General features: G+C 43.9%; 1 protein-coding gene across 5 annotated transcripts in view; it reads left to right on the top strand.

Annotated features, from left to right (window-relative positions):
- asmtl (acetylserotonin O-methyltransferase-like) overlaps positions 1-16,391 on the top strand; it is a 75,105-nt gene that overhangs the window by 38,890 nt on the left and 19,824 nt on the right. For 4 of the 5 annotated variants that reach the window (XM_072477304.1, XM_072477306.1, XM_072477305.1 and 1 more), the window contains 5 exons: positions 1,390-1,498; positions 6,384-6,816; positions 7,763-7,934; positions 13,434-13,600; positions 15,790-15,895. In XM_072477304.1, coding sequence (XP_072333405.1) covers positions 1,390-1,498; positions 6,384-6,816; positions 7,763-7,934; positions 13,434-13,600; positions 15,790-15,895 — 987 coding nt within the window. The remainder of the gene's footprint in view (positions 1-1,389; positions 1,499-6,383; positions 6,817-7,762; positions 7,935-13,433; positions 13,601-15,789; positions 15,896-16,391) is intronic. The other variant, XM_072477307.1, reaches the window with a different exon arrangement.

The raw sequence follows: 16,391 nt of genomic DNA, 5'->3' as shown, positions 1-16,391 counted from the left end.
TTTGCCTATCCTTGATGTACTTACTTGACAGTTTGTTCATCTCTGATGGATCCATAGCCTTTTGGGAAGTAAAATAGCTTAGTTTTAATTTTATGGTGCTGACCCCTTTTTTGTTTTAATTTCCACCCCACCCACCATTCCTAAAGAAAATTATTTCTCTCTATTTCTCTTTTGTCGTATTAATGATCTTAATTAGATCTCACTTTGACTTTTTAAAGTCAAGAAATACAAGTCACCAGGGCAGCATGATGGTGCAGTGGGTTAGCCCTGATGCCTCACGACGCTGAGGTTCCAGGTTCGATCCCGGCTCTGGGTCACTGTCCGTGGAGTTTGCACATTCTCCCCGTGTTTGCGTGGGTTTCGCCCCCACAACCCAAAAGATGTGCAGGTGAAGTCTGGCCAAAGCTATGTATAACTAAAGCAGCATTTCACTTTGGTATTCCAGCCCCCTCGCATTGAAAGCCAACACTGCATTACCCGATCAGATTACATTATGCACCTGGTATATAAGCTTTCAGTTACTTGTGCGCACAGACACACCTAAATCCCTTTGCTCAACAGCTCCTAGTCTTTGACCATTGAGAAAATATTCCAACTATTCTTTACCATCTTCGTGGTAGATGACATCACACTACCACATGCTGTGACTTTTCCCCATTCACTTCGTTTGCCGACACACCTTTGTTGGGTTCTTTTGCCATCTGCAGAACTTGTTGGAAGGGCTAGTATAAACTATGGTTTTACTAGCTTCTATTGTACTATTCATTTGTTAAATTGGATATTAAATGTGCTAAACCATTACTGAAATTGTAACCTTTTAAGAAATAGCAGAATAGGTCAGAAGCTATTGGCTGCAGTGGCGTGTTTAATCTCAAAGTTTTACATTACATAGTGCAATGATTTTGTGATTTAATATACTTCATGCTCTTATTGAGAGAACTGGTCTATTTTTCTTTGAACTTTGTTGACATTTTGACAATCAAGATGTGAATTTATTAACCTAATACTTCACCTCAAGTTCAAGAGATAGGGCTACATGGTAGCACAGCGGATAGCACTGTTGCTTCACAGCACCAGGGACCCGGGTTTGATTCCCAGCTTGGGTCACTCTCTGCGGAGTCTGCATGTTCTCCCCAAGTCTACGTGGGTTTCCTCCTGGTGCTCCGGTTTCCTCCCACAAAAAGTCCTGAATGACGTGCTGTTAGGTGAATTGGACATTCTGAATTCTCCCTCGGTGTACCGGAACAGGTGCCGGAATGTGGCGACTAGGGGATTTTCACAGTAACATCATTGCAGTGTTAATGTAAGCCTACTTGCGACACTAATAAAGATTATTATTATTATTAGAGAAACTGAAAGTGGTAACGCAAATCAACATTATTATTTCAGATAACCAATTGGAAACCGAAATTGTTGTTTTTTATGAAGAAACAAAAGTAAAGTTTTCAGATTTGTCGGAAGAACTTCTCTGGGAGTACATACACAGTGGTGAACCAATGTACGTGCAGACACATTCCTATACCCGTAGATAAGGTTCAGCATAGGAACATGATATTGCAGAGTCCTCCATTTTATAACACAAAGAAGACCTTTTGCCCTTTTTCGGGTTAGCAGTGTTGAGGAATCTATCATGGTTGTTTCTTCTAAGTGATGAAGGGCGACAGATACAGTTCCCTGTGAAAGGGATCTTTCACATCAGTTCCTTTAGCCAGCCAAACAAAACTCTACGCAGCCTTTCACCAAAATCTTTACAGCCACTAAGTCCTTTTGATGTTTGTGGTCATTGTTATTGTGGTGGAAGCATCAGCCACGAATATCAACATAATAATCATACACACGGACATGCATGCTAATTAGGAACAGGGGTAGGAGCCTGCTTCACCATTCGATGAGAATTTGGAGCTGAAGTAGGCTGCTCCAATCTAAGCGTAACTTCCAACTCCACATGCCTGTCTATTCCTGATAACATTTCACCCTCCCCCTCCGCTTATCAAAAATCTATCTATCTCCATCTTAAAACTATTCCGAGGCGCAGTGGAAACATGTTTCAAAGCCGCAAAACCCGCTAAGAGAAAAAATTCTCCTCATCTCATCAAATAAGCTGTTTCGGTGATGTTGATTGTGCACTAAAATATTGGGCAGGAAATGACAGGTTTCAACCAATTCTCCCAGTTTTTTGTTTTTGAGGAGAATTGATTGACAGGCCTTCAACCATCTGGTTGCTTGCCCTGGAATGCTCTCCTTAAACATTGGTGCTTCTTCAAACCACTTTTGTTTTAGATCTTCATAAACCCACTTCTAATTAAGCTTATGGTCATCCATCCTCATAACACCTTTTTTGCTTGGCTTGTTTTTGTCTGATTATACAACTTGTGTAGACTGTTGGGTCATTTGTCTACATTATCCATGCTTTATAATTGCTATTGTGATAGGGTCCTGAGTGCCTTGGATAATTGTATGTATGACTGCATGGCTTACAGTTGTGTTTATTTTTTAATTAAAAAATTATTATCATTACTTTTTCAAGTTAAGGGGCAATTTAACCTGGCCAATCCCACTACCCTGCACATCTTTCTGTTATGGGGGTGAAACCCACGCAAATATGGGGATAATGTGCAAACTCCACATGGACAATGACCCTGGGTCAGGGACGAATCTAGGTCCTGGCACCATGAGGCAGCAGTGCTAACCACTACGCCACCGTGACGCCCCCTTACTGCTCTATGCTGCCTAAAGTATCTGAGTTTGGTCAGCTATTAGCGTACATTGTATTTTATGAACATTATGTACTCATGGACAATGTGTCATCAGAGCATTATTGATTGGAAGAAGTCACATTTGATGAGTAGCAAGTCCTTTAGGTCAGGTCGGTTAGTTAACTATTAACCAGGCATATTTGTGTGTGAAATTTCTGCGCAATGTTTGTACTGAATTTGCAACAAAAACTATTTGAGTGATGTTAAGTATGTTGCTGTGGAGTATATGAAAGGTATATCATTATCCTATGTGAAATATATTTATGCAACTTTAAGTGAAGCTAACTTGTAAAAGTTAGAGTCAGCTTTACAAGTGGAAACTCAGTGCCTATGTTATAGGGCATGTTTCAGGTATATTCATTTTTGTAGTGTTAAATGGAGACTCTTAGCCATCAAGTGAACTTCAGTATTATTTTGACATGATTGCTCTGGAGCGAATTGCCTGCCATTTGCACTTAATTGATTCTAAAACTATTAGGTTTTTGTCCACCTGCTCAAGATTGTAACAGGTTAGCTCTAAGTAAACCATATTCCCTACAATCTGACAGTTGACCTTTTTGGGCATCTACAGAGTTACGTACTCAAGGGTTAATGATTGCTTGCAGTATCCTACCTCCCAACTTAGCACTGTGGTGGAGACCTGGGGCGAGATACTCCGACCCCCCGCCGGGTCGGAGAATCGCCAGGGGCTGGCATGAATCCCGCCCCCTCCGGTTGCCGAATTCTCCACGGCCGGATATTCGGCGGGGTCGGGAATCGTGCCGGTTGGCGCCCCCCCCCCCCCCCCCCCCCCCCCCCGCGATTCTCCGGCCCGGATGGGCCGAAGTCCCGCTGCTAAAATGCCTGTCCCGCCGGCGTAGATTAAACCACCTACCTTACCGGCGGGACAAGGCGGCGCGGGCGGGCTTCGGGGTCCTGGGGGGGGGGGGCGCGGGGCGATCTGGCCCCGGGGGGTGCCCCCACGGTGGCCTGGCCCGTGATTGGGGCCCACCGATCTGTGGGCGGGCCTGTGCCGTGGGGGCACTCTTTCCCTTCCGCCTTCGCCACGGTCTCCACCATGGCGGAGGCGGAAGAGACTCCCTCCACTGCGCATGCGCGGGAATGCCGTCAGCAGCCGCTAACGCTCCCGTGCATGCGCCGCCCGGAGATGTCATTTCCATGCCAGCTGGTGGGGCACCAAAGGCCTTTTCCGCCAGCTGGCGGGGCGGAAATTCATCCGGCGCGGGCCTAGCCCCTTAAGGTTGGGGCTCGGCCGCCAAAGATGCGGAGCATTCCGCACCTATGGGGCGGCGCGATGCTCGACTGATTTGCGCCATTTTGGGCGCCAGTCGGCGGAGATTGCGCTGTTTCCGGAGAATTTCGCCCCTTGAGTCAAAACATTGATAATATCTGATGGGCTATTCCCATGCTTTCATAAGTGTTAGTACATCAGTTACTCATTGCTGGCTAGACAACAGTGTTTTCAATGTGGAAAATTGCCCAGGTATGTCCTGTACACAAAAAGCAGGACAGACCAACCTAGCCAACTACTGCTCGATCAGTCTATTTTCGATCATCAGTATAATAATGGAACGGGTCATCGACGGTGCTAAATAGCAGCACTAGCAATAACCTGCTCATGACGCTCAGCTTGGGTTCCGCCAGGGACCCTCATATCCTGTTTAAGCCCTGACCTCATCACCTCGTTCAAACATGGACAAAAGAGCTGAATTCCTGAGGTGCGGTGAGAGTGTGCCCCCCCCCCCTTTCAGGCGGCACAGTGGTTAGCACTACTGCCTCATGACACCGGGAACCCAGGTTTGATCCACTCCTGGGTCACTACGTGTGAAGTTTGCACATTCTCCCCGCATCTTCATGGGTCTCATTCCCACAACCCAAAAAGATCTGCAGAGTAGGTGAATTGGCCACGCTAAATTGCCTTTTAATTGGAAAAAATAAAAAAAGTGACTGCTCTTGATATCAAGGCAGCATTTGACCAAGTTACATCAAGGAGCTCTAACAAAACTGGAGTTAATTGAATTCAGAGAGAAAACTCTCCACTTTTGGAGTCATACCAAGCACAAATGAAGATGGTTGTGTTTGTTGGAGGTCAATCATCTCAATTCTAGGACATCACTACAAAGGAGTTCCTCAGGGTGGTATCCTAGGCCCAACCGTCTTCAGCTGCTTCATCAATGACCTTCCTTCCAGCATAAGGTCAGAAGTGGGGATTCCTCAGATACTGAAGCAGTCCATGCCCAAATGCAACAATGGATAATATCCGGGCTTGGGCTGATGAGCGGCAAATAACATTGGTGCCGCATAAGTGCCAGGCAATGACTATCTCCAACAAGAGAGAATTTAACCATCACCTCTTGAAATTCAGTGGCATTATCATTTTTGAACCCCCCACGATCAACATCCATAGGGTTACCATTAACCAGAAACTGAACTAGGTTAAACATTTCAATACAATGGTTACAAAAACAGGTCAGACTAGGAATCCTGCAGCAAAAACTCCCTTCCTGACTTTCCAAAACTGGTCCGCCATCTACAAGACGCAAGTCTGGAATGTGTTGGAATATTTTCCACTCACCTGGATGAGTGAGGCTCCACCAACACTCAAGAACCATCTGGGACTACGGCTTCCTTGGCACCCCGTCCACAAACATTCACTCTCTCCACCAACTCACAGCAGCAGAATTGTGTACCATTCACAAGATACACTGCAGAAATTCACCAAGGCTCCTTTGACAGCACTTTCTAAACCCATCACCGCTACCATTTAGAACAGTGATGGGCAATCTGCTAGTGAGTGAGCACTTGAATGCCGCCCACATCATCTCAGTGGGTCGCAAGGTTGAAGCTGGGCATGTTCACTAACCATGACCCCATGTTAAGATTAAATATATTTAACATACACCAAATATTTCTTAATGAGATATAGAGAATGCTTAATCATTTACATATTAATAGAGCTATCATCAACTGCAGATGATTAAAAAAAATAAGTATTTACACTTTGGACACAGAGGAAATGCACAGCTCTCACATGTTGTGTGCAATCATTATGCACCTCACATCACTTGTCCTTTATATGCATATTACTTCAATCATACCAGTCGGAAAGAATCTATGTGGAATTTAGCAACCATACACGTGGGCAATGGTCAACCAAATGTCTCATGGGCTGCATGTGGCTCCCAGGCTACAGGTTGCCCACTGCTGATCCAGAAGGACAAAACCAGCAAACATAGGGAACACCATCACCTGGAGGATCCCCTCCAAACCACTCACCATCCTGGCTTGGAACCATATCGCCGTTCCTTCACTGTCTTTGGGACAAAATCCTGGAACTCCCTTCCTAATGGATGTACCTACACCACGTGGACTGCAGCAGTTCAAGAAGGCAGCAGCACAGCACCACCTTCTCAAGGGAAATTGGGGATGGGCAATAAATGCTGGCCTGGCCAGGGACGCCCACATTCCATGAATGATGTGAATTAATTTTTTTTTAAAAAGCCTTTGTAGTTTTTTTTTCCTGATATTCAATATATTTTTTTAATTGTTTCAATGTTTCTGATATGCTATGTGCCACATATTAGACAAGTCGGTCTTCATGTTGTATTCTGTTCCTTTTCTTTCTAGGGACAAGGCTGGTGGCTATGGAATTCAGGCACTTGGTGGAATGCTAGTTGAGTATGTTCATGGGGACTTTTTGAATGTTGTAGGATTTCCCTTAAATCACTTCTGTAAGAAGTTGGGTGAAATCTACAATACGGATGTAAGTCGGTGTATTGCAGACCACTCCATTCCCAGTTGGAAAGGCCTGAGTGATCTTCAGCATGATCCTGCAAACCAAAAGGAGAATGTAACAGCAGAAAAGAAACTGAAATCTGACCAAAGTGCAGCGTCAGAAGAGAGGATGAATAGGCCTAGCGCGGTGAAGTGCTGCATTTCTGGGGCAAGGGGGCCAGCGAAACCGCTGCACTGTCTATCAGGTGCCTCCACCATGAGTGAGAAGAATGTTGAATGGCTTCATAAAATCGCAGACTTAGTGGATGGTTTTAAAGCATCAAAGGTAATAGGCGGATGTGGATTTAAATTATGAGCATATTTTATTTTGAAGGTGTTAAAGTAATTTGACAGATGTTCTTGAGATGTCCATCCGTGATGTTAACCCATGTAGGCGGTACAGTTCTTGAGTTTGATTTGAGTTCCATGTTCAGTCAGCAGAAGCAGCAGCTGGTGTGTCCAAGTGGGTTTTGGTCTCTCTGGTTTTCATAGGAAGAGAATCAGTCAATATTGCCTCTCCTAATCACAATGCAGAGACTCCTGGAAAGTACAAACACATATGCCCGGGTTAATTACCTGATTATCCTTGACTGTTATGCCCCCCAACACCTACCCCACACCCCTGCCTCTCGCACCACCATCACCTGCCCCAGAATCAAACAGTCCGCTGTCCAAGCTCCCATGGGAAAAATGGAATGTTCGACATGGTTTCGGAAGGCTGGCACCATCTCTGATCTCTACAGTGGCAAGAATTACATTTCAAGTAGAAGGAAAAACGTGGAATGGGTCTTGAAAGGAAAAGTACAATTCTTTTGTTGAGTAGCTGAGATCAAACTTTTTTCTGTTTTTGTGTGTTTACCTGAATTCTTAGCTCTCTGCTAAACAACACAAATGATCGTTTGATGGGATGTTGCAATGCACTTGAAGCCTTTTTTAAAAAGTGAGCTGGAAGCATTTCAAATGAAGGCTTTGTATGTTAATTTCGAAATGGCCCTCATCCAATATTTATTTCAACTGTTCAGATGATGCAAGGGTTTAGCTGTGTCCACAATTATATGGTTATCGTTTTCTTGATTAGTAGGCTCCTCACCAATTTCCTTTCACTTTTTTGAACACTACCTTTTCACAGAAGCTGACTATATTGTTTTTGTTTTTTCCAGCATTTTCTCTTTCGTTTCAGATTCCAGCATCCGCAGTAATTTGCTTTTATATAATGTTTTTGTACTTTGCAGGTCTTATTCACAGCTTCCAAACTGAAAGTATTTGATGTATTGAGTGCACAACATGGATTACGTAGTTCAGATGTTGCTCAGAGATTAGCAGCCACAGTTGATGGGACAGAGCGCCTCTTAGATGCGTGTGTATCACTTAACTTGTTGAAAAAATCCCCAGGGACTTCACAGGGTGAGTGGCACATGGTCTTCAGGTAATCCCGTGTTTAGCACTAATGGGTGTCCCTTCGCTGTTCCTTCGTTCCCTACTCTTCTGTGCATGCTTGTGCAGTTTCTTACTGAATACTTCATTGTCGGCATTTTTAGAGAGCTCCTTGTAACACAGACAATGTTGGGGTGCTTTACTGTACATGAGATGTGAATATCAATGAAGGAAATTTGGGGAAAGGAAGACTTGTTACTAATTTGGCCTGTCGTGATATCTTCCCTGCTTCATTGTCGGCAGTTCTGTAAGTGATCCTATGCCCTTATCTGGAGAACCAGACTGAACTTGCCCAATTTCTACTTCGTGGTTAGTGTGAGCCAGCAGTGTGACAGTAACATGTACTCCGAACTACTTTTCCTTCTTTGTCACAAGCCCTCACTTGATTCCAATTTTCTCAAAGTTGGATTGAAAAACACTCGAGTAAGATTAGATCAGATGCAGATCTTGAAGCTGTGTTCTTTCAGAGCATGTGAACATCGGGAAGGGTGATTGTGATCTGACTTGCGTAATTCAATCAACGGAACTTACCATCACATATTAATAAGAAACAAAATCAGCATGCAATGCTTCCCTAGATCAATGGGTCACCTTTAAAATCAAGATATTGCGGATGCTGGATATTTGAAACAAAAAAAGAAAATGCATGAATGGGTCACTTTTCTTGATTTAACTTTTATCTATCCTCCTGTTTTCCCTTGGAAAAGTTTTCCTTTGAAGCTTTCTTTTTAAAGTCCTAATTGCCTTTGCAACCATTGCTGGATTTGACCGTACCTTCTCCTGTATGTTGTTTTGAAAATATTTTATGATCCCAGACAAACCCCTTCAGACACCCAGGACCAGAGACCTCCAGCACCATGTACATGAGACGTAATCCATTACTGAGACAGGCAAAATTGTCTCCCCAAAACACTTAACAGTAGACAATGCCAGATCCTCATTTTAAAAATTATTTGTCTCGTTCCCTACGTTTTCAAACTTGGGAGAAACTGCCGTGTGTTAAAACACAAACATTAAAAACCGTTTTCCCCCCAGATTCATTTTGTGGAAAAGTTACCAAACTAAGTCTTGAAAAGTGGCAGTTGAATGCTTTTCTAATTTGGCTCAATGATGGGGCTCTTGCCTCGGAGTCAGCATAGATACATAGATGCATAGAAGATAGGAGCAGGAGGAGGCCTTTTGGCCCTTCGAGCCTGCTCCGCCATTCATCACAATCATGGCTGATCATCCAACTCATTAGCCTAATCCTGCTTTCTTCCCATAGCCTTTGATCCCAATCGCAGCAGATTGAGGGGGGGGGGGGGTCAAGCCCTGCTGAAACTCGGAGCAGCTCGGTGTGGGCTGAGGGAGTGCTACACTACCAAACGTAGCATTTTTCAGGTGACAAGATACCCTGCCTTTGCACCCCCTCAGGTGGACCTATAATATCCCATATCCTAGCCAACATTTCAGCCAGCAACGCAAAAATATATTGTCTGTTCATTTATCTCAATGCGGTTTGTGAATGTCTACATTACAACAATTGGTACAATTATGCCAAAATTGGGAGAGTGGTCCGACAGACCAGCCAAGCAACAGCATGATACAGTTCTATTCGTGGAGCCATACCTTCCAGGCAATGTCCCAGACACCATCTCTGGGTATGCCCTGCCCACCAACCAGACAGATACACCAGAATGGCGGCACAGTAGTAGACAGTCAGGAGGGAGTTGCCCATGGAGTTCTGAACGTTGACTCTGGACCCTGTGAGGTTTCATTGCATCAGTTCAAACATAGATTGAATACTACTTGGAGGAAGCACTGAAGGTGGCAAGATCACAGAATGTACCATGGCTGGGGGATGTAAGTATCCATGACAAAATGTGGCTTGGTAGCACCACTGCTGACCAAGCTGGCTGAGTCCTAAAGGACATAACTGCTAGATAGGTGTTTAGCAGGTGAGAGAACCAACAAAAGGGAAAGATTTGGCTTGACCTCATCCTCACCAGTCAACCTCTCGCAGATGCATCTGTTCATGTATAGGTAGGAAAGACCACTGCACAGTGTAGATGAAGTCCTGTCTTCCCATTGAGGACTCCCTTCATCGTGTTGTGTGACACTACCACCATTCTAAATGGGATATATTTTGAACAGACCTGTAGTTCAAAACTGGGTATCCATGAGGTGCTGTGGACCATCAGCAAGTGTAGAATTGTATACAACCACAACCTGTAACCTCATGGCCTGGCATATCCCCCCACTCTACCATTATCACCAAGCCAGAAGATCAGCCCTGATTCAATGAGGAGTGCAGGAAGGCATGCCACGAGTTGCACTAAGCATACCTACAAATGAGGTGTCAACCTTGTGAAGTTACAACACAGGCAAGCAACATAAGTGGCATGTGATCTCGCAACCCATAGATTACATTTAAGGTCTGCAGTCCTGACTGGAGAACCCAGCACATCAGTGCAAAAGACAAAGCTGAAGTATTTGCAATCGTCTTCAGCCAGAGGTGCTGAATAGATGATCCATTTCTCCCTCCCTGAGCTCCCCATCATCTCAGATGTCAGTCCTCAGCCAATTCAATTCACTCCACGTGGTATTAAGAAATGGCTGAAGGCACTGAATGCTGCAAAGGCTATGAGCCCTGACAATATTTTGGCAATAATATTGAAGACTTATGCTCCATAGCCATCTTTGCCCCTAGCCAAACTGTTCCAGTACAGCTACAATACTGACATCTATCCAGCAATTTGGGAAATTTCCTAGGTAGGTCCTGTGCACAAAATGCAGGACAAATCCAACCCAGCCAACTACCGCCCCATCAGTCCATTCTCAACCATCAGTAAAGTGATGGAAAATGTCATCAGCAGTGTTATCAAACAACACTTCCCAAGCACTTACCTGCACACTCAGTTTAGGCTCTGCCACTCAGCTCTTGACCTCATTACAGCTTTGGTCCAAACCTGGACAAAAGAGCTGGACTCGAGGTGAGAGTGAACTACCCTTCAAAGCAGCATTTGACCGAGGGCGTGAAGGTGCCTCAGCAAACTGATGTCAATGGGAATAAGGGGAGAAATTCTCAACTGGTTGGAGTCATAACTAGCACAAAGGAATATGGTTGTGGTCATTGGAGGTCACTCGCCTCTGTCCCAAGACATTACTCGAGGCATTCCTCAAGGTAGTGTCTTAGGCTTAGACACCTTCAGATGTTTCATCAATGACCTTCCCTTTATCATGAGGTCAAAGGTGGGGATGTTTGTGGATGATTGGGCAATGTTCAGCACCATTTATGATTCCTCTGATACAGAAGCACTCTATGTCCATTTGCAACAAGACAAGTGGGCGATAGTCGGGCTCGGGCTGATAAGTGACAAGTAACATTCAAGCCACTTAAGTGACAGACAATGACCATCTCCAACAAGAGAGAATCTAAGCATTTCCCCATGACTTTCAATGGCATCACCATTTTTGACTCCCCCCACTACCAACATCTGGTGGATACCATTGACCGGGAACTTAACTGGAGCAGCACATAAAATTATGGTTAAAAGAAAAGGTCAAGGCTGGTGATTCTGTGGAGAATAACTCCAGTTCTGACTCCCAAAAGCCTGTCCAGCATCTGCAAGGCACAAGTCAGGAGTGTGTTGGAATACTCTCCACTTGCCTGGATGAGTGCAGCGCCAACAACACTGAAGAAACTCGACACCATCTAGGACAAAGCAGCCCACTTGATTATCATCCCATTCACTACCTTGAACATTAATTTCCACCACCACTGACACACAAGTGACAGCAGTGCATAGCATCTACAAGATGCACTGCAGCAACTCACCAAAGTTCCTTTGACAGCACCTTCCAAACCCACGATTTCTATCACCTAGATGGACCAGTGCACTCGATGCATGGGCCATCACCGGTAAGTTCCTCTCCAGGTCATACACCATTGGTCCTTCACTGTCACTGGGTCAAAATCCTGGAACTTCCTTATCAGCGCTCTGGATGTTCCTCCAACATATGTACTGCAATAGTTAAAAACAGCAGCTCACCACCACCTTCTCAAGGATAATTACGGATGGACAACAAATCCTAGCCCAGGCAGCGACACCCAAATCCCATGAACAAATATAAAAGAAAACCAACAATGTACTGAAAAATAGTTGGCTGAGGTGGCCTGAGGTTGACTGGAACAAGGAATGTTTCACATACCCCACAAGAAGACAAGCTTAACTAGGGACCACATGAGTAACCATTTTATTTGGAGGAAATGAGCCCAGTTAAAGCAGAAAATATTAAATGAAAGAACAGATTCAACCAACTGGAGATTTGTGGTGGATGGGGATTGTTTTGAGTGTCCCTTCAAGGAAGAAGTGAAGCGCCCTCAGGACGTCCTGGTGGGGGATGAAGGTATAGAGGGATTGCACGTCCATAATGAAGAGGAGGCAGTTAGGACTAGGAAATTGGGAATCACTGAAAAGACGTAGGATGTCAGAAGAATCACAAATGTAGATGGGAAAAATAGTCAGGATAAGAAGAAATAAGTTCAGTGAGGCAGGAACAGGCTCAAACAATGGGTCTACTAGGATAGCCTTGTTTATGGATTTCTGGATAGATGTTTCCTTTAGTTGGGGACACAGTCTCAGAATAAAGTATCGGCCATTTAGGACTGAGGAGAGGAGAAATATCTTCACTGAAAGGATTGCGGATGTTAGGAATTCAGTATGCCAAAAGGCTGTGGATTCCCAGTCATTGAATATATTCTGGGCAGAGATCAGTAGATTTTTGGATACTAAGAAGATTAAGGGAACTTGCAGATAGATCGAGTTGTGGTAGAATATGAACCACAATCTGGTTGACTGCTGGAAGGGACTTGAAGGACCAGCTCCTTTCATTTCATCTTATTCTCTGCTCATGTAAACATGACCCTAATGTCCCAGAGTCTCATAACCATATGCTGTCATTCTTAGCGTCGTACGATCAATTGTATTGTGTAATCTTCCCACGTCTAATTTAAATGTTCTTTCTATAAGAGAGTTCCCAGAATTACAATATTGAATTGCTGTTTGGGTATTTCCAGTAAAAAACGATTTGTGCTTAGTTATAGCGATACAGTGGTTAGCACTGCTGCCTCACAGTGCCAGTGACCTGGGCTTGATCCGGCATTGGGTGACTGTGTGGACTTTACCCTTTCTCCATGTGCCTGCATGGGTTTCCTCTGGGTGCTCCAGTTTCCTCCACAGTCCAAAGATGTGCAGGTTAAGTGGATTGGCCATGCTAAATTGTCCCTTAGTGTCCAAACGTTGGATGGGGTTACAGGGATAGGACAGGGAATTGAGCCCAGGTAGGGTGCTTTCTTGAAGGTTCGGTGCTGACTCGAAGGGCTGAATGGCCTCCTGCATGATTCCAACTTAAGAACAATAATTAACAACCTGTCACAGCAATAAATCGAGTAACGTAGATTCCTTTCTTTCAATTTTACTCTTGCAGTGTACAAGAACACACAATTTGCTGACATGTATCTGGTGTCAGGCAGTGAAAATTCTATACAGGACTATATTATCTATGCTAACGATCACATTTGGCCACTTTTCTCTCATCTGGATTCCGCCATAAAGGAAGGCTCGAGTGGAAAAAAGGCTACCGATTTATTCCAGGTAAAGTGTCCAGTTTTTTTTTTGTAATTGAAACTCCATAATTTTAGCACACCATTTCTGCTATTATCGTTTGGATAGCTCAGTTACTGGACAGCTGGTTTGTAATGCAGAGCAAGGCCAGCAGCACAGGTTCAATTTCCGTACCGGCTGAACTTATTCATGAAAACCCTCCTGCCTTCTCAACCTTGCCTCTCGCCTGAGTTGCGGTGATCCTGAGGTTAAATCACCAGAGGGGAAAGCAGCCTATGGTCATTGGGGACGATAGAGACTTATTACTGTGAGACAACAACAATTTTTGTGACTGTAGCTCCTTTAACATAGCAAAACATTGAGAGCCCTTCATCTGTAGAATGCATTCTCAATCCTGGCACTTTCTCCCTAACAACAATGTGTGTGTGTACCTACACAAATAAGACTGTGGCGATTCAAGAAGGCAGCTCGCAACCAACTACTCTGGTAATTAGAAGTAGGAAAGCAATGCTGGCCTAGCCAACGGTGTTTCACATTCCAGACTGAATTTACAATAAGCCAGTGGACTCCATTTGTACTACTGATTGCATTTTTCAGATTTCGCTAGACAAGAGCTTAATGACAAAGACCACTGTATACCCAGAAGCACTCCTAAAGGGATGTTGCTGAATGAGCAGAAACCGGTCTTTTCTCATAATGTTAAAAGGAATCAACAGTAATTTCGACCAATTCTAGTTTCTGCCAACTTTCAGTTCCTAAGTGTCATGTGAGAGTACCTTTAAGAAATGGGTGTGTATATAAATATCTGTAGTGAGAGTACCTTTAAGAAATGGGTGTTTATTACTGCAGTGATGTCAGAGAGTGGGTGAAGCTGGGCTGTCTCAGCTTTTTACTTTTGTTTTAGGCTGTTTGCTGCAGGGTGTGTTTTGGTTTCGTTTTCTGAGCTGGATAGCTACAGTCACAGCCAGAAAGGGTATTAGTGTCTCTCTCTCTCTCTGTAATCTAAAAACTGTAAATCGATCCTTTGGTGAGTTAAAACTAATAACTGCTCTCAGTGGTGACTTTAACCTGATGTGCTTCTGTTAAAGGTTTTGTTTTTAAGTCTTATGGATGATAAAAGGAAAGCTTAAAGGATTACTTAGTGTTGTATTCTTTGGGGGTTGTATTTGAATTAATGGTCGCTAAGATGTTCACTATGTTTTAAAAAGGTTAACTTGAGTTCATAGAATAAACATTGTTTTGCTTTGAAAAATACTTTTCCATTTCTGCTGTACCACACCTGTAGAGTGGGCCGTGTGCTCCCCATACCACAATCTATTAAAAGTTGTGGGTCAGGTGAACTCCGTGATACACTTTGGGGTTCTCTAAACCCTGGCCCATAACACTGAGAAATTCTACATTTTATTTAATGAGCTTAGTGTTTGCATTTGGGATGAGCAATAAATACAGACCTAGCCAGTGCCACCCACATCCTATAAATAAATTTTGAAACTAAATAGCCAATGGATTGTTTAAAAAATGAGCCGCGACTAGCCTGTTTGTATTCGGTTGATGCACCAGCGCAGCGCTGGAACTTCGGAGGTTCCGTCTTTTAGATAAGATGTTATACCACAGCCCAGTCTGGCCTTGGTAAAAGATCCCATGGGATTATCTTGAAGAAGAGATGACGAGTCTTGGCCGATATTTATCCCTCAACCAACAAGTAATAAGAGACTTTAAAACAAAATGCTTCAGGTGTTGGAAATCTGAAATAAGTACAGAACAAGCTGGGATTACTCAGCAGGGGGAGAGAATTACATTTGCACTGCCTGGACCAAGCAACCTCTCTCTCTTCCAATCTCACTTTGCCCCTCGAGACTACACTTGGTTCAGTGGCGATTAGTTTTGTTATGGGGTTACGGGGATGGGACGGGTGAGTGGACCTAATCTGCATATCTTCTGACACTAAGGGGCAATTTAGCATAGCCAATCCACCTACATGCGCATCTTTGGACTGTGGGAGGAAACCACAGCACCCGGAGGAAGCCCAAGCAGACACCCCCCGTTCCCCTGAACGAACAAACTCCACAAGCAAACTCCTCGATGGGTGAAATGACACTAGGGGTTCTAAGGAATATATATTTATTAATTTGTATTGACGTTAAATTATTGGCCTAAATTGGTCTGCACTGAGTCATTTATTTTTAGTGTCGCTTTAACTTGGGTTTCTCTATCAACAGAATTCAGAACAAACACTGTCTGCAATTAACTGTTTTATCAAAGTGACAGGAGATGACATTGTCACAGCATTTGACCTTTCATCATTTAAAACTGCTTGTGACTTGGGTATGAATTTTTTTTTTAAATGCCATTGTATTTTTTTTTAACAAATGCAGCTTTTTAAGTTAATGAATTTTTCTTCTCTCCCCTCCCTGCAAGTGTTGCTGTAAAACCGTCTCCAATGTGGGCTCATTATTAGAAATAGGAGCAGGAATAGGCCATTTGGCTCCTCACGTCTCAAAAGTGAATTTGCAATTGGAAATAAAATGTGGTTCCTGAACTTTAACCTCCGTGCTATTTCTAGTTTGTTGCTTTTGGGATGTTTAGGGCACTGGCAGGGACAAAACATAGCCCCCATACCTAGTTGCCCTGAGAATGTGGCGTGGAGACCCTTGAATCCATGCAGTCCTTGGAATATCTCATATAGTTCGAGATAAAACTGTAGTTTTGATTCTTGAACCAGGCTACCAAGAATCATGGAGAACTCTCATTATGAGTATCTTGCTCAGAGATGTGGATGGACTCGGGTTCAAGGATTGGAGGCTGACCTGTTTCTCTCCCC

Source organism: Scyliorhinus torazame, chromosome 15, assembly GCF_047496885.1.
Source record: "Scyliorhinus torazame isolate Kashiwa2021f chromosome 15, sScyTor2.1, whole genome shotgun sequence".
NCBI classification, from domain to species: Eukaryota; Metazoa; Chordata; class Chondrichthyes; order Carcharhiniformes; family Scyliorhinidae; genus Scyliorhinus; species Scyliorhinus torazame.
Note: the sequence above shows the minus strand (reverse complement) of the source record. Positions and strands in the feature narration are given on the sequence as shown.